The sequence below is a fragment of the Clupea harengus genome, chromosome 17 (genome assembly GCF_900700415.2).
Source record: "Clupea harengus chromosome 17, Ch_v2.0.2, whole genome shotgun sequence".
Lineage (NCBI taxonomy): Eukaryota > Metazoa > Chordata > Actinopteri > Clupeiformes > Clupeidae > Clupea > Clupea harengus.
The window spans coordinates 24,474,520-24,495,037 of record NC_045168.1 but is presented as its reverse complement, the minus strand read 5'-3'; the positions used below and the strand labels follow the sequence as shown (position 1 = coordinate 24,495,037).

The window sequence follows — 20,518 nt, the reverse complement described above, 5'->3', positions numbered from 1 at the left end:
TTCCAACCTTCATATGTGGCCAGTTGTAGTTGGTTGGTTTGGTGCTGCATGCATATGGTCAGACATATTTACAAACATGCAAAGCCCAGTGCCTTAGGAATTTTAGGAAGTAGGTGAGCACAGATTTCACCCTGCCTGTTAAGATCATGAACATACAGAAATCCCCAATCTGTCAACCTAATATGTTAGTGTTAAGGAATATTATTTACATGCCTTTAATTGACTCTTAAAATGAGTAAGAAAATACATTTTTTTTTGCCAGTGAAAATGTTCACTTTTCCTCTAGCATCTAGTCTACACTGAAACATGCAAGGCAGAGTTCAGTTTATGAACAAAGGTCAGCTAACAGAATACATAAGCAAACAAATGGTTGCCTAAATCCAATCATGTGAGTTTGATAACGGACAGCTATTTGGTAACCGTATGCAACTTGACCATTCGTTTTGGTGCGAAGCTATTACTTCACAAGTATACAACCATTAATGAGCCGCGCAGCAATCAGTATTTTTGTTGTGTTTAGAAGTAGGCAACTAATATTATTGTTCTGTGGAAGATTGCTTTGGATTGTGTGTTTTCGTTATGTTTAGGCCACTAAAATAGGCCTACTTTATCATATGCGTCCACTTTACACTTCGAGTAAACTTTTCGCGCTGGACAATGCCGTAATGCAGGGAGTAGCATTCCTCGCATAGCGTTGAAGAGAATCAACAGGGAGAGAAGGAAGCAGGGGTGGGGAAGTGTTGACTCCTGCGAAGGAAGTCATAAAGTTGTCTCCTTTAGTGTGACCAACACAACGGTCAGGCTACGACTGCTGCAAGAATTGACGGTAGTGCGTGGAGTATTTTTGAGAGAGAGAGATTCAACAAAATCCAGACGAGCTATTGCTGCTGTCCCTACATGTCAATCTGACATTATCTCTAGCACTAGAGAACCAAAGATGAATATAATACGGCACTGGAATTAGGGTCCAAAGCAAAGCTTCTAAATGGTTATTTCCGATTTCTTTGGTTAATATATTTTTGAAGGAATTTTCACCGAAAGGCAACTGGTCAAAGGTTGTGTCTCATGTGTCGGTTACTGCCACGTTTAGAATTGTCTGGGCTGACCATGGCGTCTTCACGGAGGAGTTTTTCCTTAAAACATCGGCTGAACGCTTACTAATAGGTGGAACTTCAGTTTTGTATCTCACACTCAACTGGTTAGTTAAATTAGCAACCCAGGACCGCGCCTCGCCGAATGGGCATGTCTGTTTGATTATTCAGTTTGACAAGAGAGTGCCAACTAGTCGCACAATGTGGGATTGACGGCTGAGGAATGGCATCGGCGATATTCGAGGGCACATCTTTGGTCAACATGTTTGTGAAAGACTGTTGGGTTAACGGAATCCGGAGACTTATTATAAGTCAGCGGGGCGAGGAAGAGGAATTCTTTGAAATTAGGACTGAGTGGTCAGACAGAAACATTTTATACTTGCATAGAAGTTACTCCGATTTCGGAAGACTCTTAAAAAGGCTTGTGGAATGCTTTCCTGAGGACAGACGAACCCTGTCGAAGTCACCACTAATAGAAGGTAGGTTGGCTGCCTGCATTGATTATGTTGATAAACTACAGTAGCCTATACAGTCATCAATTTGTTCAGTTTAACCCCATAGCCTATCCCTACAAACTACCTACATTAATCTGTGATCATTGAGACACTGGGTATTACTTGTGCAAAATGTCTAAATACATGAGCCTACTCTGTTTCTTAGTCTTACACTCAAAATAAATGCATTTTAAGGCTAAACTAATTTTGTAGTTACCAAACTGAATAACTGTTCACTTGGGAGTTCAATGATACATGGGTTTAAACCATCTCCTGTGTTTTAACCAGTCAAGCTGGATATCTTGCCACTAAGCTCGATACATTCTGAGCCTCAGTTGTCAGTTTGTAGATGGGCCGCTATGCCCCACACAAGCGCTGAAAAAGTAATTTTATCTGGTTTTGGATCGGGCGCTTCCGGCCTCATGATCACTGCCGGTGGGAGCTATAGATATACTTTTATAGAAATAATATGCCTATTGTTTCCCTAATAGCCAAATGTAGGACGACAAATATCAGATTAAGATACCGCCTAGGAGAACCATTGACTGTCTCAGTTTATTCTCCAATACAGCATCAAATGTCTCCATCCCCATGTCACATTCACCTTAGAAGACTGCATGACTCCCCCATATTCTTCTTTCAGTTTGGCAGTTTGATGCTGTTGCACACATCATTTCCTCTGTTTCTTTGAGCCAGTATATTTTGTTCACTAGAAGGGCCTATGTCATAGTTAAATGTGCGATGTGCGTTTGAGTACGGTTCAAAGAAAGTTCTATGGAGTAGTTTGTTGTTTAATTTCAGCCATTATAACTGACTGTATGGAAGGCCTCACCTCTAAGTGCAGATGCTCCTGAGACCGCTGCATTGGATTGTGTAGCATTACGTTGTTAGGAAGCCCACAGAACAAAGATCACTGTGAATCTTAATGATTCAATTACAGGAGTCCCATTCCATTCTCTAAAGTGTCTTTAAATGACCTGTTGATGTGTGCTTCACCCACAGTCTCCCAATCCACCCACACTTACCCCACTGATCGCTCACAGCACTACTAATACTAATACTTCACACAGACATGATTATTAGCCACAGGGGGAGTGAAGGCCTGCGCTGCAGTCTGTCTCCATTCACACACTAGATCTCAGGAAATCACAATATCCTTCTTATTCATTGGGGACCCTATGTATTCGCAAAGTAAGACTTGACAGCAAACAGCCATTTATGATGAAATCTTTTAACATCAAGGTATAAAGTAGCAATGACTCAATTCACAAGGCCTACACTCTTTTCTACACTTGTAGAATAAGTGCTTATGAAGTATTTTTGTAGTTGGACATTTAACTTGTCCTTATTTACTGTACGATCTACATTATTTCTAAGTTAAAGTTATCCTTGAACAACCGGTATTGATGTTTGTCGTCAAGGAATATAATGAAGGAATTACCTGGGGTTATAATCAAGAATGCGAAAAAAATCAGAAGCCTTTTCGATCAGTAACTCATCTGGTAGAGGAACGAAGACATTCTTCACAATGAAAACACCCTGTCTTGTTAAGATCCCTTCCATTGCATATAATTAAAGATGATTTGATCTCACAGGCTGATGCTAGTAAACATGTCTTGACTCACACTTCATGATTGCACTGTTTAGTGGGTCACCCATGTCATGCCAGCTCTGGACACATGGCTGTCCTAATGGGCTGATCTGGGACCTGGCCCCGTGCCCACCGTGTGCCACCGCTACAATCAGTCTCAACTTCACTGGCACCTCTGCTTCTGTCCATGCCCAGCCGGGCGAGGTGGAGTTTGGAAACAGTGCCCCAGACAGCCCTTTGTGGCCACTGAAATTGGGCCATAACCTCCACGTCATAGGATATTCATAGACCAACTATTATTGTCAAATAAGGAAAATGACACACTGTCACATATTTTCAAGGCACTCTTCCTCTTTTTTTGGTACCTTGTCCTTCTTTAAAAACCTGCCTTCATCATTGTGTGTATGTGAGTGAGAGAGAGAGAGAAAGAGAGTGTGTGTGTGTGTGTGCGTGTGTGCGTGCGTGCGTGCGTGTGTGTCTTTGTTTGTATATCTGTGTATCAAGATGGATGGTTTCAGGCTGGACCCATGGAGTCTGTGAGTGGAAGTGTGTCAGTGATGTATTGAGGTGTACAGATGAAATCCCGTCTAAACACACTGTTCCCTTTATTTGCCTTTATACAAATCAATGTTTAATTTACACCCCTTTAATTGCCAGAGGTGAACATGTCCAAGCAGGGACATCTTAATCTCCTCTTCTACTGCTCTCCTGGAGCCCAATGCACCATTCTCTTGGCATGGCTCTTGTTGTCCTGCTACTGGGCCCTTGCTAGGCAACTGGGCCAGACACACAACACTTTTCAGGCTGATGTCATCAGCAGAGAGTGACCCACAGGGCTTGGGTGAGTAGCTGGCGAGAGGGAGTAGGGTTCTATATTTATCTCAGCAGACCTGCACACCACACACATGTGACATTCTGAGTGTGTGTGTGTAGAGAGTGGACACATAAGGAAGTTGACACTGAGAGTGAAGTAAGAGAGGAAGTGGACGGTGGTACCATGGCATGGATATGAAACCTTTTAGAATCCTTTTCTTGTCGGGTCTTATGATGAGGGTAAACCATTTAAGTTGTGGAGTGCTGCATGTCTGGATGGATTCCTAGAATGGAGACAAGACGATAAGATGAACAGGAACGATAGCCACACTCAGAATCAGGTCTGTTATGAATGATGTCAGCTGGGCAGTGGAGGAAGCTATTTTAGAACATGTCCATTCTCCACTCAGCCTGTCATGATGAACAACACTTAGGTACTACTTGTATGAATCTGCACCAATTCATATTTTTTTCAAATAATGGGATTTGAGGGCTTTTTGGCTTTATACCTAGTTCAGATCATACTGACAGTCAGGCCTGTTTTCAGTGACAGTTAAACACACTTACAATTACAGCAATAAGAAGGTCCATGACAGAGCAAATATAGTTCCCTCTTTGTCAACCTTCATGATCTGCATTTTCCATTTTAGAGAACTATGTCCTGAAATGCACACTACATTTAAACATAAGATAATTTGGGAATAGGGAAATTGTAATGTATTTCTTGTGGTTTTTGTGGTTTTCAATCTTGATAGGAACTCTTTCATTGAGTTTTAAATGGTCTTGAGATATATCTACAAAGATAAACAGATGCACTCTTTTGCTGTCTTACTGATTATCACAGTGGGCATGACAAGCCTTTTCATATACTGTTCCATGACTAGTACACTTGATGAAATGAGAGAAATATAGCTGCAAAGAAGGAGCCAGATACAAAAATGTCATGACATGCATGTAAGTATTCCCTATATGGCTTCACTTCCTTCTTGCTACAGCACCACCTAGAGGTCATGGCATGAAAGTCAAGTTGTTGGACAGGCCTATGCATGAGGCCAGGGCCCTAGCTTTATTGACATCCAATGTAATGTGCAAAGTCTACCTGCAAGGAGCACATGCTAAATTAATTTCTAGGCAAATTCATTTTGATAATTTTATACCACGTACAAAGTTTTAGGCACCCCCAAAGGTCAGAATAATGCTGTTTGTGTGTGTTGACATGGATGATCCTTGTAAATTGTGTTGCTCAAAACGTACTGAAGTCTGCTTTGGATATACTGCTTACATACTGCACTGCTCTGGTCTTTGATCAATGACAGTAGCCTTTTGCAAATAAGAGTAAACCTTTTAAACAAGTGAAGTGGATAGAGTTACATTCTTGAAGTGTTTTTTTCCCTTCCACATAACACCGGCAGATGAAAGGGAGTAAAGGATCGCCTGTTCCTCAGGAAGTTCTAGCTGGGAATGCAGCTGTTTGTGGTTTCATTGAGTCTTTCTGGTTGTTTCTTTGAAGAAAAGGCATGCTATTACTATATATTTAAACCAACCCAATATGTACGTAGATGTGCCAGTTCTCTGTTTCACTGTTCTCTGATCAGCAAGAGTCCTGCTTTTGTCTTTGCTACTACAGTTCCTGCTGTTAATGTCTGACCACCAAAGGAGACACCCTGTGTCCAGACTTCAGTAATCTGAATACCCCAGCATGACTGAACTGATTTGTATTTTGGAGAGAGGATTAACGTCTGGTCTCTGCCAGACAGCTGTGTTTTTGTTTTGTATTTCAGACTGAAAACATGGGCCGCAGAGCACGTGTACCACCAGCCCTCTCAAACTTCACACCTTACATATTTAATGAATACGACATACTTCACACCTTATATATTTAATGAATACAACGTACTTCACACCTTATATATTTAATGAATACAACATACTCACGCTGGTTTGAAACGATATAGTTGCCTGGTTACATTGCCAAAGGATTTAACTGAGATGCACTAGGAAAGCATCAATTCAAATCTTTTCAGTGGAAATCTGAATGTGTTGAACCGATGCTGAACTGCTCTCTCGGGTGGAGAGCCTCTTGAGTAGAATCAGCAGTTATTCAATGACTTCATATCTTTCACTAGTCATAGGGATGATGTCATCATTATGGTGCACCAGATGACTGAGAGGTGCTGCCTCTCCGCCTCCAGCTCCAGCTCCACTCTCAGCTCTGAGGTTTCTTTGTGTGGCCGATGAGCCCTGTTCCCCCTGTACTATCGTCATGGTTATCGTCATCGCCATGGTTCTCATCCTCAGCATGACCACAGAGATCTATGAGGTCATAGCTTTAGTCTGGACACTCAGCTTTCTGTCTGTTAGTCAGAATCATGTGAATGTTATTACAGAAGCCTTATGGATCAGCATTCACATATTTCAGACTAGAAGCTGGTTCCCACCTCAGTATCAAACGCCTAGTCCCAAAGTCAGTTTAGCTCAAAGGAGAAACTCCATGGGAGAACTTAGAATAAGCCTCAGGTGAGTTTACTGTTCAAATTAGATGTACCACCCATTAACATTTCTAGGTCTTATGTCAGCAAACAACCCTGTATCAAAATCTAAATTTACTGGGACTGCCAATTGTTCACTATGGTGTCACCTGTTTGCTTCTGTAAATGACAACATTCAAATGGGTAATGTGAAGGGAAAGGTTAGCGCTATTGAAATGTCAGCCAGCAGTGTTTCTTGGGGCTGGTTCAGTTGGCTGCTCTGAGCTCTGAGCCTTTTTCGTGGCATAAAACACTATAGTGTGGAAAGGTCAATAAGGCTGGCCTTCATTGCTGTTTGTTATTGCAGTGTGTACCTGTGTGTTTACATTGCTTGGTATTTCTTGTTATCATCCAGGGCTTGTGAAGATTAAGGAATCAAGTGATATTGAAGTGAAGCTGAACGAAGTGGAGAAGTTATTGAAGAATGCTATCAACTTGCCTTGGAAGGTATACAATATATTGGTCTTGGTTCTCTAACTTGCTGTACTTGAAGGATGTTAAGGAATACAATACAATATTTATCCTAGTTACACTGAATCAGAAAAGAAAGAAAGATTTAAATAAAGCTTGTCAGCACAATTTACACCAAATTGTTGTAGGTATGATTGAAGGAATTTTTTTGCTAGACTTACAATAATTATGTTTACTTTATAATTGAAAGTATCCCCCGGTACTTATCTGCGTCCTGTGCATATATATTGGGTTTGTTTTGTACTTTTAGTAACTTAAATGCAATAAATCAACAGGAATATTGTGAAAATGCCTTTTCACAGACTATAGATAATAATAATAATAATGGATTTTATTTGTATAGCACACTTTAAAATACAAAGAAATCTCAAGGTGCTTAACATAGTATAGACAGTCACAACAACAATAATACAAAGTAATAGAAGTGCTAATGAAGTGCAGAAAATAAGATAATATAATATACCAAAAAAAGATAATAAATTAATTTAAAATAATGAATAAGGTTATAATGAGATCGAATAATATGTATTAAAAACAGAGTAATTTTGGACAGAGCAATTAAAACAATGCATTCTAAAAACAACACAGAAAATAAACTAAAACAAAGACCAGGACTTTAGGTGAAGGCAGAGATAAATAAATGGGTTTTGAGGTGTGATTTAAAAGCAGTGAGGGAATCTAAGGCCCTAATGTTCTCCGGGAGCTTGTTCCAGAGTCGTGGCCCCAGTGAGGAGAAGGCACGATCTCCCATTTTAGTCAATTTTGTCCGGGGAACTGCAACGAGGTTTGAGTTTCCGGACCTAAGTGTCCTTGATGTGAAATGAGGGGTGAGGAGGTCCTGGAGGTAGGTTGGGCCGGTAGTGTTTATGGCCTTGTGAACTAGGAGAAGGACTTTGAAAATGATTCTTTGGTTGATTGGAAGCCAGTGGAGGGAGTAGAGGACTGGGGTGATGTGTTCTGATTTCCTTGTAGATAGAAGATATCCCAGTAGAAGAGAATGTTTTGGTATTGGGATAATGTCATACTTAGAATTCCATTATCATTGTAGTTCTAGAAGCACTTTGAACACAACTCCTTTAACTTTTTATTGAAATGTTTAGTGAGAACAAATGGAAAGATGACTTCATACTTACTGATACTACAGGGGTTTTAGGCATACCTACATACTTTAGTGTCTTATTAGGCCAACCTTGTAAAATGTTGATGGATACGTTTTGAACAGGAACTTAGCCCTTGTCTTTCTCTTTAGTATTCCAGGTCAGAGGTTGTGCTAACTTTCTTTGAACGTTCACCACTTGATCAAATCCTAAGAAATGATAATGTTCACAAGATCCAGCCTTGCTTCCAAAGTCCAGTCAAAATCTCTGGTTAGTCACAACAATTTATTTTACTTTTGTGTGTGTGTGTGTGTGTGTTTGTCTGAAGGTGCACATTTATGTGTTCTGCCATCCACTAGCAGTGGAGGGGTCAGTTGTACTTACAATACAATACATTATTCTGTACATTCATTCATTTGGACTGCTCCTGGCTTCCTACAGAGATCATGAGATCCAACGGCTTCTGTCTAGCCAATACGGAGACCATTGTGTTTGATGAAAGCATCCCCCAGGAGAAGGAGAGACCCTCATCGACAGACTCAGCTGAGCATTCGTGGGTGTTTTTATTCGGATGTGTATTTTCAATGATTCCTGTTGTTAGATCATACAGACAAGAAGACTGCTACTGTAATGTGAGACACACCTCTATGTGTGCATGTGCATGGATGTGCGTGTTCCTTGAATGTGAATGTGTGTCCCCCTCTGGACAGGAAGTAGCACAGAGGCATTTCCTTTCCTGGGTGTGAGTAGGAAGTTAAGGAAGTCAGCTTGAGGGTATTCATTAGCAACTTGAACCATGACCTATATGACAAAATCTACTTTATAACTCAGACCGCCTTTAGTCATTCAGGAGTATTTCCCCCCCCCTTATCCACACCCTCAAAGAAAAACAAATATCAAAGTGCATCCTGGCAGCTTGCTGTTGTATTTGATAGGCCACAAGGTCATATTTGGGTTCGGAGTTTTATTATTGTTTTCCTGAATATTCCTCAAATATTCCTCAAAACATAAACCTCTATTTGGAGCCTGGAGACACGACGTCAGTGATTTATCTGCCGTTTTCATCCCCTCCCTTCCCACGAGACTGAATGCTCTGTGCTGTGTTTAGGTATGATGACGACGTCAGAGAGTGCCTTCCTGCGGAGCCCGAGCTCAGTGATGAGGAGCCTGAGGCCTACGTCACCAACCTGTCCTACTACCACCTGCTGCCCTTTGAGACGGACATCCTGGAGTGAGATAGACGCTGCTACACTCAAGCACCATCTACTCCACGTGTCAGTGAAGCACCCATTAGTGCTGTTCTCTCTCCTGGCTGATTTTCATTCAGTGAGCTTGGATGACGTTGCAGGACATTTGTATGGAGGAAGCTGAGACGGTCCTCTACACCCTCGTTGTCTTGGCATCATTATCTCAGAGGTCTACCTACGAGCCAAGGAACATTCACAGACGAGCCTCAATCAAGTCATCCTCATGGCCCCTCAGTGGTACGCAGACTAAGGGCTAAATGGGAGAAGAGCGGTTTGTCAGGCCATTTCTGGAGGAAGAAGGAAGGGTTGTGGAGGATCAGTGCTTATCTTGATAGGAAATCCTAAAATAAGCTCCTAAGATGAGAGATTTTTATTTAATGTTATGTAATTTTATTTTAGATACCTGTCAGTCTCTCACATGCAGGAGTTGTTGGACTTTCTCTGTCTTGGGAACTATAAAGACACAATCACACAGATATCTGGAATTAACAAGCTTGCCTGAACTGCCCAGTCAGCTTCTGTAACTGTTGTAGCATTAAAGAGCATATTCGTTTGGGGTGAATGCCCTAAGCCAGAGGGCACCAATTAGTAGGAAATAAGCTTTTATTGGAGGATTGCAGCTTTACTCCTGCAGCCCCTGGAGTGCTGTTATCTCAAATGATAACCATTAAGCCAGCGCATGCAGTCTGTGCAGCCGCATGACAAATCGAAGTTGCCCAGTTGTCTCACGTGAGTTGGCAGAGTTCTGAAAAAAAGGTTAGATAACATCATCAACTCATTGATATACAAGCACAGTGTTAAGTAGTTGAAACTGGACTATTTGTGTATTCACATATCTATTAAACATTCTCATAGCTCTTGCATATACTTTTCTTATTCAGTCAGAAAGGCTCTCCTTTTTCTGTAAAGATCAATTACTTTTCGCAAAGTGGATTTGGAGGATTTTGCAAGTGGTTCAGATACTTTACACAACCCTAAACAAATGCTCAGTTGGAACAAATACAGTACCAAAATGACCAATGACCATCACAGCTACAACTACTTGTCCTGTCAAGATAGTCGTATCAAATATTGGCATTAGGTCTTGGCATTAGGTCAACCCTCAGGTCAAACCTCAAACCATATCTCTTTCTGTGAGAGTTACTTGTTTAATGTCTCAATTTCAGAACATTTGAAAAAAATTTCATTACTTTCATCAGTATTTGGTAAAAACATTTCAGAGATGTTTCTGACATATTTAAGGCACATTCTGCTGCAGTCATATTTAGTTGATAGTAGTTTAGAGTAGTTCTCATGTTATTTCTCCTCCACATACATTCTCTCAGCATCATTTGTGAAAGAGTACAAGTTAAAGGCATGCTCTAATATTTGCCTGACAGTACCATGTGCAGTTGTGGAAATATGTGGTTTTGTTGTTGAGAAGGCACCAGCCAGTCTGCATGTTGGCAAAGTACTTCTGCTTCTTCCTACTTCCCCTCCATTTCATCCACTCATGAGTCTGTTTAGTAACACAGTCATGCCCCCTCTCTGGACTGTGGGAAAGCATCGCTCTTTCTAAGATGGATTTGTTTCAATGTGTGTGTGTGTGTGTGTACATGTGTGCATGCTTGAATGTGTGACTTTCTTCTCTGTTCCTCCCATCCTCTGTTTACATCGTCTGTGGTTGAAATTGTTGAAGGGGAGATGAAACGCATAGAAAAACAATGGTCTGCATTGTGCAGCGGAAAATAAGCAAGGCTATTGTGAAATGAGTTGATGAATAAAGATGGTTTGTGCATAATGTCTAGGATGTATAGTCGTTGAGGACAGTATATTAACTGGAACTTGGTGGGCATGTGGGAAGGGTTTTTATCTTGGGTCAAATTCATAAGCACAAGGAGCCCCCATGCCAGATTGCTTGTTGATGATCTAGCCTGCAAACTGCCCCGACTTGGGTAGTTAGGTTTCCTGAGCATCACAGCCATCGTAACCCACTACTCATGCCTGCAGGGACACGTGGATGTGACAGTTCATCTCAGTAGCAAGCCATGGGAATGTTCAAGGGAATTATTGAAATGGTCGACAGATTTTTTTTTTTTATGACAATTGTTTTATTTAATACAATGTGAAAGGAGATATTTATTTTTGTAATCACAAAAATAGCCAGGTTTACAGTTAACCAGAGAAACATTCTCACTTCTTGGATCTTGGAGTGTTATTAATGGTGTTAAATTAGAATGATGTAAAGGTTCTGAATGAGTGCAACAATGACATTTGACAGGAGATCAATACCTAGATGTGTCCAACATTGTCTTCCAGGGGGGTTGATTTCATAAGCACTCAAGCTTAATAGGCTATTAAGTTTATTTATTTTATCAGTTTTCAAATTTCAGTGCTTCTGCCTGAAAGCATTTGCAGGCAATAAATGTGTTAAAGCTTTATTTGTAATAAACTGTATTTTTGGTGCTGGCTCCCCATGTTCTACTGTTAACAGTATTTTTCTCTCAGGCATGAAAGATTCTCTTTTTGTGAATGACAAGACATTCAAGGCTTTCGAACTCAAAATACTAAACCGTTACAACATTGCCACCTGCTGGCACAACATCAACAATATAGCAAGAAGTTTTTCTCTACACTCCAGTCGTCACATTGTTTATTCGTAAAACAGGCTGATTTATTTACATTATACTATAGGGTAATTGTATTGTATAGAAACGGGTTCCAAATTTCATGATACAAACAAGCCTACTATCATTATTAACAGGGGTTTGCTCAGTTATTTACAAAGGAATATCTGCTATTTTGGGAAACAATAGCATTATAGCCTATATTTATATAAAAAATACATGTCAAATGTAATCAAATAGCATCCTACTGAGCCACAATGTTTCATTTTGAAAGACCTTGAGTAGGCTAGGCCCATGCCTAGGTGACAGGCTGGAAGAAGTTTGAAAAAACACCACTTGATTAAAAATATTTAGCATAAAAAAAAATATGAAACACTCGGGTATTTGATTCAATTCTTGTAAGGAGTTCCATCTACACCAATCTCTGTCTTTGGTCACATCACTTGGGCATACACTTCCGAGAGAATGCAGTGGGGTGCTTGCGCATGCGCAAACGTATTGGGTTTACTTGGTGTATTTCCTGTTTGATGTTCCTCGTTCGGAAAGATGGCTGAAGTGAGAGTCAGTTTGGTGTATGCAGGTAAGTTACTCGTACTTTTAAATCATTGTGGCGTTATTATCTACACTTTAGTCAGCACCAATTAGCGTATTCCCAAACGCGATCAGTGAAAATGATTTGATTGTAAGTTACGGCGCTGGCTTGCTAAGGAAGCTGATGCATCACATCGGAAGCTATTTGGGCAGCAGCAAATCTCAGATGCAGATGCATTTGGTTCAGTGACAATGTCATTCATCATTGTGAATTATGTTATCTTTCCACAGTGCTTTTTCTAAGTTCGCTGGTAGTAGCAATTGTCGAGGACCTCGATGACTCGTAAGTTATTTGTTCATTTTTATAGATTGAACCCGAACATTATTTGAATGGGTCATCAAATGCAGACATTGCAGCAGTTTCACCAGAACTACCTCTTAAGAAATACGAATATTTTGAAGACAAGAGCTTACTTAAATTGTGTCTGAGAAAGTGCAGGGAAATAGCTTATGCATAAAGTGCGCCCTAGAGTGGACTTAGCTGATTGCATCCCTTGAGCTATTCTGATGTAGACAATCGTATTAACAGTGTTGACACAGTGTTGATATAGACAGTCATACGTTTTGTGGCCAGATCAGCTACGATGTTTACAATTTCAGTCAGAGTTCCAACTATATTAATACAATTCTTCTTTCACAATCCATCTTGCCCACTTTCTGGCAGGAAGGAGCTTCACGGGAAAGAACAGCCTTTTATGACATTCTCTCTATTTTCCAAGTCATTGTCTTATGCATTTTTGCATTGGTATAGTAATGCAACCAATACAACGGATCAATACAGTATTGATCTACTCGGTGTAGACATTTACCTTGCTTTGCCATATTAAAAAAGTCAGTCAAGTTTCCATCACTAAACACGTATTTGTTCTTTTGTAGGTTTAAACAAAGCCGCATGGAAGATGTGTGGTTAGTAGATGTGAGTATGTCTATCTCTCATACACAGACACACATGGACACAACAATCAAACTGTATGGCCCCGTCTAGAGCCGCTGCCTATGGGCATCCTCTGCAGCTCTGTCCAGTTCATCCCTTGCGGAAGCTGCTAGGCCGGTGGAATAGGAGACGATGCGCTGTGCTGTGTTTTTTTAGTGAAGGAGAAGTCATGCATGCTAGATGAGGTGGTGGCTAATGGTGGGGGGTGCTGGGTGGGGTTAGACTGTGTGCGGATGAGGTGGTATCAGGGTTGGTTTAACACAGGGTTCATGTCTGGGGCCTGGGCAGATGGCTGCGATAGTACAATGAGATATGTGAAAGTGTTGGCAGTTTTCTAGAGTCTATGTAACGAACACGAACAAAGCATTTACCAGCCTGAGTCTACGGACAGTAGACTGTATGTTCAAGTCATGAAGTATTCTCATGGTGAATGGATGACTTGATGTTCAGACAACATTTTCAGTTTTCCATGAGAATGCACTCAGGTATCCCACTGATAGTGGAAGGTATCTTGTGAACAGTGAATTTAGGGGTTAGTGAACAATGTAATATTATGATACAAAAAAAGCCCTTCAAATGATTCAACACTTCAAATGATTGGACGTAAAATCTATACTTCAGTTTGAGCAGCCAGTGTCAGACATTTAGCTTCACAAACTATTCAGTCTAATTTTTTGTGTTTGGAAAACAGAAGCCTGCAATCTACGTTTTGAAAGCATCCTTGGCTTACACGTTTCTCTGTATTTTTTGTGTGATTGTGTACTTTCTCTGTGTTTAATGTGTGATTGTGTACTTTCTCTGTGTTTATTGTGTGATTGTTTACTTTCAGCTTACACGTTTCTCTGTGTTTATTGTGTGATTGTGTACTTTCTCTGTGTTTAATGTGTGATTGTGTACTTTCTCTGTGTTTATTGTGTGATTGTTTACTCTCAGCTTACACGTTTCTCTGTGTTTATTGGGTGATTGTGTACTTTCTCTGTGTTTAATGTGTGATTGTGTACTTTCTCTGTGTTTATTGTGTGATTGTTTACTTTCAGCTTACACGTTTCTCTGTGTTTATTGTGTGATTGTGTACTTTCTCTGTGTTTAATGCGTGATTGTGTACTTTCTCTGTGTTTATTGTGTGATTGTGTACTTTCTCTGTGTTTAATGTGTGATTGTGTACTTTCTGCTGTAGTTTTATGCCCCTTGGTGTGGCTACTGTAAAAAACTGGAGCCAGTTTGGCACGACGTCGGCGCTGAGTTGAAGAGCTCAGGGTCTCCTGTCAGAGTGGGCAAAATGGACGCTACTGCTTACAATGGTGAGAGTGATTTTTCTTTTCATGCCAATACATACACATACATATACAAAAACAATCAATTTAACATGGCTGTTATCATTTCCTTGCTGTCCGTAATCTGCGTAAAACAAACTGAGGTCTAATTTAGTAATAATGTGACCTTTACAACATTATTGAGAAATAAAACTAAAGAACCATTTGTTAGAACGGCAACTCTCTTCTAAGTTGTACTGTTTGACTGGGTGCTTGGTCCTGGGTTTATAGATTGATAAGAGGAAAGGCTTTTGTGCATTATGGCCCCACGGGCATTTCACCTGACTAGAAAGACACAGAACACACTGATCACACTTTGGGCCAATCCTCTTAAGCAAGTTAATTCCCAAAGTCTGCTCTAAGTGCCAGATGACATGACATGACATAAAGCTTTTGGCCACAGCTCTCTTAAGAAGCTACTTAAGACGTGTAAAGCAGGGGAGAAAGGTATGCTGACTCTAGGATTACAGGCTTGTCCATCCAGAGATGAGGGAGCTTTATAGTGTGGCAAGCCTAATATTATGGGGATTGCAGCTCTGAACAGCAGTGGGTTTAGGTGGATGTGACCCAGACCTTTCTGTCTTAAAATACCCAAATGCTTATACTCAGGACACACGGTTGCATTTAGATGATGTTTTACGCTGACATAAAATATCCTAATAGTAGTGCTCTTAAAGCTTGTTAAACTTGTGTGTTTTTATAGGCATCTAGTGTTGGTATCATCTTCAAATTAATTTGAATGATGTATGGTCATGTGAAGGACAGATAAGCTTTCACAGTATCACACTGGCAACTATATAGCCCAAGACACCAGTTTGCCAGCTTGTTCTTATGTTGGTGCTTGCAAGATTTCGGCATGCCTTTAAGGTAGCGAGCTCGCAATTTTAGAACAAAACTCCAAACTGTTGTTTTAAATGTAGAAATCAGTGATCTCTGTCGATGTTGGCCCATAGCCATTCACATGCACTCTCACACGGCTGGCCATAAAATATTATATAGTTATTAAATATTATTATAGTCATTAAGCACGGGAGGTGGGTGGACATGGGATATATGTTCTTGTAAAGAGTTATATGAGCAGGAATCTCCTCTGTCTTGGGTTCATGTTGATGAACCACTGATTCATGTGGTGCTTTTATTTAGGGCAAGTTTGTGCAAAGGCATCCTCAACTTCAGATCATTTATGCACATTATGTTTTGTGTTGCCAGGTATGGCTTCAGAATTTGGTGTGCGAGGATACCCAACAATCAAACTGTGAGTACTGAATTGCTGATTGTGAAAAAAAAATAGACATAAATTATTTTAAATGTATTGAGAATATAACACATCTGGTAATACGTTTACAATGATATTGGTTGATATTAATAACGTTGATATTGGTATATATATTGTCAGTGTAGCAATTACACCCATTCATAAATACACAAGTGTAAGTTAGTTTGTATGCGCATACAAATACTAAGAGAATAGAACAGGGTATTTTTGCATGTGCCACAGTGTATAGGTTCAAATGGCCTGAGATTGGGACTTTCAGACAGTTGTTCATGTTGCTTTAGTGGAAACTGCGATGTAATGTGATATGCTCAAGATGTGTTGCAAAGGTTTCCTCGTCTAAAGTGATCTGCAGGGTCATTCAGGCAGCACAGAGCGTACTTGTGCATCAGTAAACCAACGGGAGCGACTCCCTTTGTGCCAGTATAGACGAAACGGAGTGCATCTGTCCGCTGCTGTATATCAGTACCATATAGGGTTTGTCAACGCTGCTAGGTCTACTATTACCACAGCTAGAAATGGTGAGGATAGCTGGAGAGATCCATTAAGAAAGGTTAGTAGTAGGGCTGTGTAATTCATCGAAATTTTAATTTCAATTACGATTATCGATACAGCGATTATGAAAAGGATAGAACGATTCATCTGCCACATTCCTTTTCGCAATGATGCTCTTGTTTTGCCTTGCCTTATAGCACACAGCACACTCATTTCCTTTACATGCTTTCGCCCCTCCCTAAAAGCACAAACTCACTCTCAGCCACTGCTGAAATTTCACACGGTTTAATTCATGACTAAACGCTGTTACATTAGTTAGCATGCTAATGATATTATAGTTTAGTGCTACTGGCCTAATCTACGGGCCAAGAAGTAATCCTACTGTATAAGACTAGTGGTGTAGATGGATTTTTTTTTAAAACACTGAGATATTAATGTTACCATAGGCCTACAGTACTAACCTTTTCAAATATATATGAAAAACAAACTCAGTACAGTACAGCACAGTACTCAGTACACACATTGAATAAAAATGACTAAAGATGACTAAACACTTTTTTTTACAATATTATAATATAAACATAATATATATTGATTCCACTAATAGGGAACGTGAGCTGGGTTAAGACCGTCGTGAGACAGGTTAGTTTTACCCTACTGATGATGTGTTGTTCAAAATAAAATTGAGCGCGAATGAGCACTTCAAAAATCAATTAAATGATTATAACTGAAGGAGCAGACCAAGTTCTCCACATACAAAAAAGAAAAACCCACGCTTAGTGGTAATAATACAGTAAATAAATCAATTAAATAAAAGTGCTGAGGGCCCAACATCACAAGCTCACCCCTGCACACACAACCACACACAACCACACACCCCTGCACACACAACCACACCGCTGCACACACAACCACACCGCTGCACACACACACACACAACCACACCGCTGCACACACAACCACACCGCTGCACACACAACCACACCGCTGCACACACAACCACACACCGCTGCACACACACACACACAACCACAGCGCTGCACACACAACCACACCCTGCACACACAACCACACCACTGCACACACAACCACACCGCTGCACACACAACCACACACCGCTGCACACACAACCACACACCGCTGCACACACCACACACCCCTGCACACACAACCACACACCCCTGCACACACAACCACACACCGCTGCACACACAACCAACCACACGTCTGCACACACAACCACACGTCTGCACACACAACCACACGTCTGCACACACAACCACACCGCTGCACACCGCTGCACACACCGCTGCACACACCACCACACACCCCTGCACACACAACCACACGTCTGCACACACAACCACACACAACCACACACAACCACACACCCCTGCACACACAACCACACACCGCTGCACACCGCTGCACACACAACCACACACCTGCACACACAACCACACACAACCACACGTCTGCACACACAACCACACACAACCACACCGCTGCACACACAACCACACACAACCACACCGCTGCACACACAACCACACACAACCACACCGCTGCACACACAACCACACGTCTGCACACACAACCACACACCGCTGCACACACAACCACACCGCTGCTGAAAAATCATCCTAGTGAAAACACTGAATGAGTAATTGTGTTAAATAATCAGGATCTCAATATTGAGTCAAATATTGACTATTCATTTTAGATTAGGATTAGGATTTTTGCTATAATTGAGCAGTCCTAGTTAGCACTATTGTTTATAATGATGATTCGCAGCGATTTTTGTAAGCCTAGTGTCAGTTTGGCAGAAATTCTATGGTTGTATGCACACATAGAGTTAAGAGTAATGATGCTTCTTATTTACTTCACATGGCATCATGTATGTATGCACGTGTGTGTTGAGTTAATTCAGTTTAACACAAACTATCACTAAACTAATGAGAAAGCATTCTGAAATGAAATATCTGAAACTGCAAACGCACATGAAGGGATGCCTGGTGTTTGAGTTTGGAAGCTGGCTTCAGTTGACAGTGACACATTTTCAGGAGCCGCTCCAGGGTCTGGATCCTCTGGGGCATTAGAGATGCAGTAATGAGAATGGGCCCAGAGGGCGCTGCTTATGCAATCCTGGGCTCTCTTGCCTCGGGAACGAGGTGTTATTGCCACTTACCCAGCGGGCACCATAGATGCCCTGATGGGGAAACTCATTTGGTTTGCAAGTTGGAGCCTAATGAAGGAGGAGAAACCTTTATATGTGTCCTCATTTGCTTGGATTTCAGAGACACAAGTAGGCTCCTCTTATCTTAGAAAAAAAATCGAATCAATCAATTTGTATTGATTGCTATCGTTTTTTAAGAATAAGAAATCGTTTATTTAGTTAACTCTATTTTGAAGTTCTTCAGAACATGACACAGACTACATTGAAGTACTATACTTCTATATAAATTGATTTCTAGATCTTTATTCATTTTTCCTCCCTTTTTTTCTTCTTTTATTCTATTAGATACCCAATAACTTGTGCAATATTTAGTGAACTGTTTGCTGGTCTCCATTATGCGACTGGATTTAATGTAATGGCTCATCAGTGTAAAAACAAACACATGGAGAGAAACCAGACCACCATTTTTTAAGAATGTGCTGTGCCAGGAACAGATTTTATATTATTGATATTTGCATCCCGCTTTGTATAATATGTTCCAAGATAGTTACAAAGGCATTACAAAGTTTAGGTCTAAGACTAGTGTGCTAACAGCAACAACATCAAAGTTGGCACTGATAAAAGCAACCTAGCTTGCTTACTTGTGTATTATTGCGATAAATTCTGAATGATGTGCTGAAAAAGACGTTCTTACGATTTGGGGGGGTAAAGCAGGCAGCTAATGGAAATCTGGATACAGATAATGTCAAACATGAAAACCCACCTTCTTACTATGTCTAAAATATAAGACAATCAGTCTTCTTACTACGTCTAAAATATAAGACAATCAGTCTTCTTACTATGTCTAAAATATAAGACAATCAGTCTTCTTACTATGTCTAAAATATAAGACAATCAGTCTACTTACTATGTCTAAAATATAAGACAATCAGTCTGTTTACTATGTCTAAAATATAAGACAATCAGTCTACTTACTATGTCTAAAATATAAGACAATCAGTCTGTTTACTATGTCTAAAATATAAGACAATCAGTCTGGAGTGATTTGGTCTCCCCTTAACGCTCTCATTTCTTCCCATCAATCTGCCAGACGTGTTAGCAGTCCATGCCCCATTGAGCTTTGACTGACTGATAGAAGGGTTAATACATGTTATAATTATGGAGGCCTTTTGTGTGTGAAAATGCTTTGGAGCCTGTTGTCTCCCTGTTCCTTATTAGATAATGAATTCAGTGAACCACCATCACAATTTGCCTTGCACTCCCAGATGTCTACTTTAGCACGGGGCTGCAATTTGTTGTTTTTTCGCTGAGTTCCCTTCGAAGTGAGATCAGATTGGAGGCGTCTCAGGGGACTATTTAATTCCAAGCCTTCGGGGGGGGATATGCCCTGAGGGCCGCTGGGTGGCCGCTGGGTGGCCGCTGGGTGGGTGTGCATAGGGGGGAGCCCATCTTTTATCCCTCATTAGGCTGCTGGAAGGAGCTAGAATAGACTTTGTTTATGCCAGTAACCCTAGCAAACACTCCTCAAGGATATCAGCAGAGTGCAGGCGGCCGTCACGTCTACTTTAAGCAAAGGGTGGCCTTACCCTGAAAACAATCAAAACAATTTGTGGGTGTGTGTTTGACCCGTCTGAAGGAAATGGCTCTTATACATATTTATGCCCTGTCCAATGAGAAATAATGGGTCTATTTTTGGTTCTCTCATATATGTGCTGTTGACCTTTTATTTGAGTGGGAATGGTGTTGCTCACATCCAATGTAGCATGACACATATTGGTGGTGTTTAAGCAAGATTAAG

The 20,518-nt window shown here is 40.8% G+C and overlaps 2 protein-coding genes across 2 annotated transcripts in view; both read left to right on the top strand.

The window, feature by feature from the left end:
• The first annotated feature begins 435 nt into the window (after positions 1-435).
• pxdc1b (PX domain containing 1b) lies at positions 436-11,789 on the top strand. The gene is made up of 5 exons (XM_012824183.3): positions 436-1,570; positions 6,873-6,964; positions 8,238-8,355; positions 8,527-8,638; positions 9,194-11,789. The coding sequence occupies exons 1-5, from the start codon at positions 1,315-1,317 to the stop codon at positions 9,318-9,320; spliced, it is 705 nt and encodes a 234-aa protein (XP_012679637.1). The 5' UTR covers positions 436-1,314; the 3' UTR covers positions 9,321-11,789.
• A 617-nt stretch (positions 11,790-12,406) lies between these two features.
• The window catches only part of LOC105897262 (protein disulfide-isomerase TMX3), a 35,466-nt gene continuing 27,354 nt past the window's right edge, over positions 12,407-20,518 (top strand). The window contains exons 1-5 of the mRNA XM_031583473.2: positions 12,407-12,518; positions 12,761-12,812; positions 13,406-13,445; positions 14,641-14,764; positions 15,986-16,031. Coding sequence (XP_031439333.1) covers positions 12,485-12,518; positions 12,761-12,812; positions 13,406-13,445; positions 14,641-14,764; positions 15,986-16,031 — 296 coding nt within the window. The 5' untranslated portion in view covers positions 12,407-12,484. The remainder of the gene's footprint in view (positions 12,519-12,760; positions 12,813-13,405; positions 13,446-14,640; positions 14,765-15,985; positions 16,032-20,518) is intronic.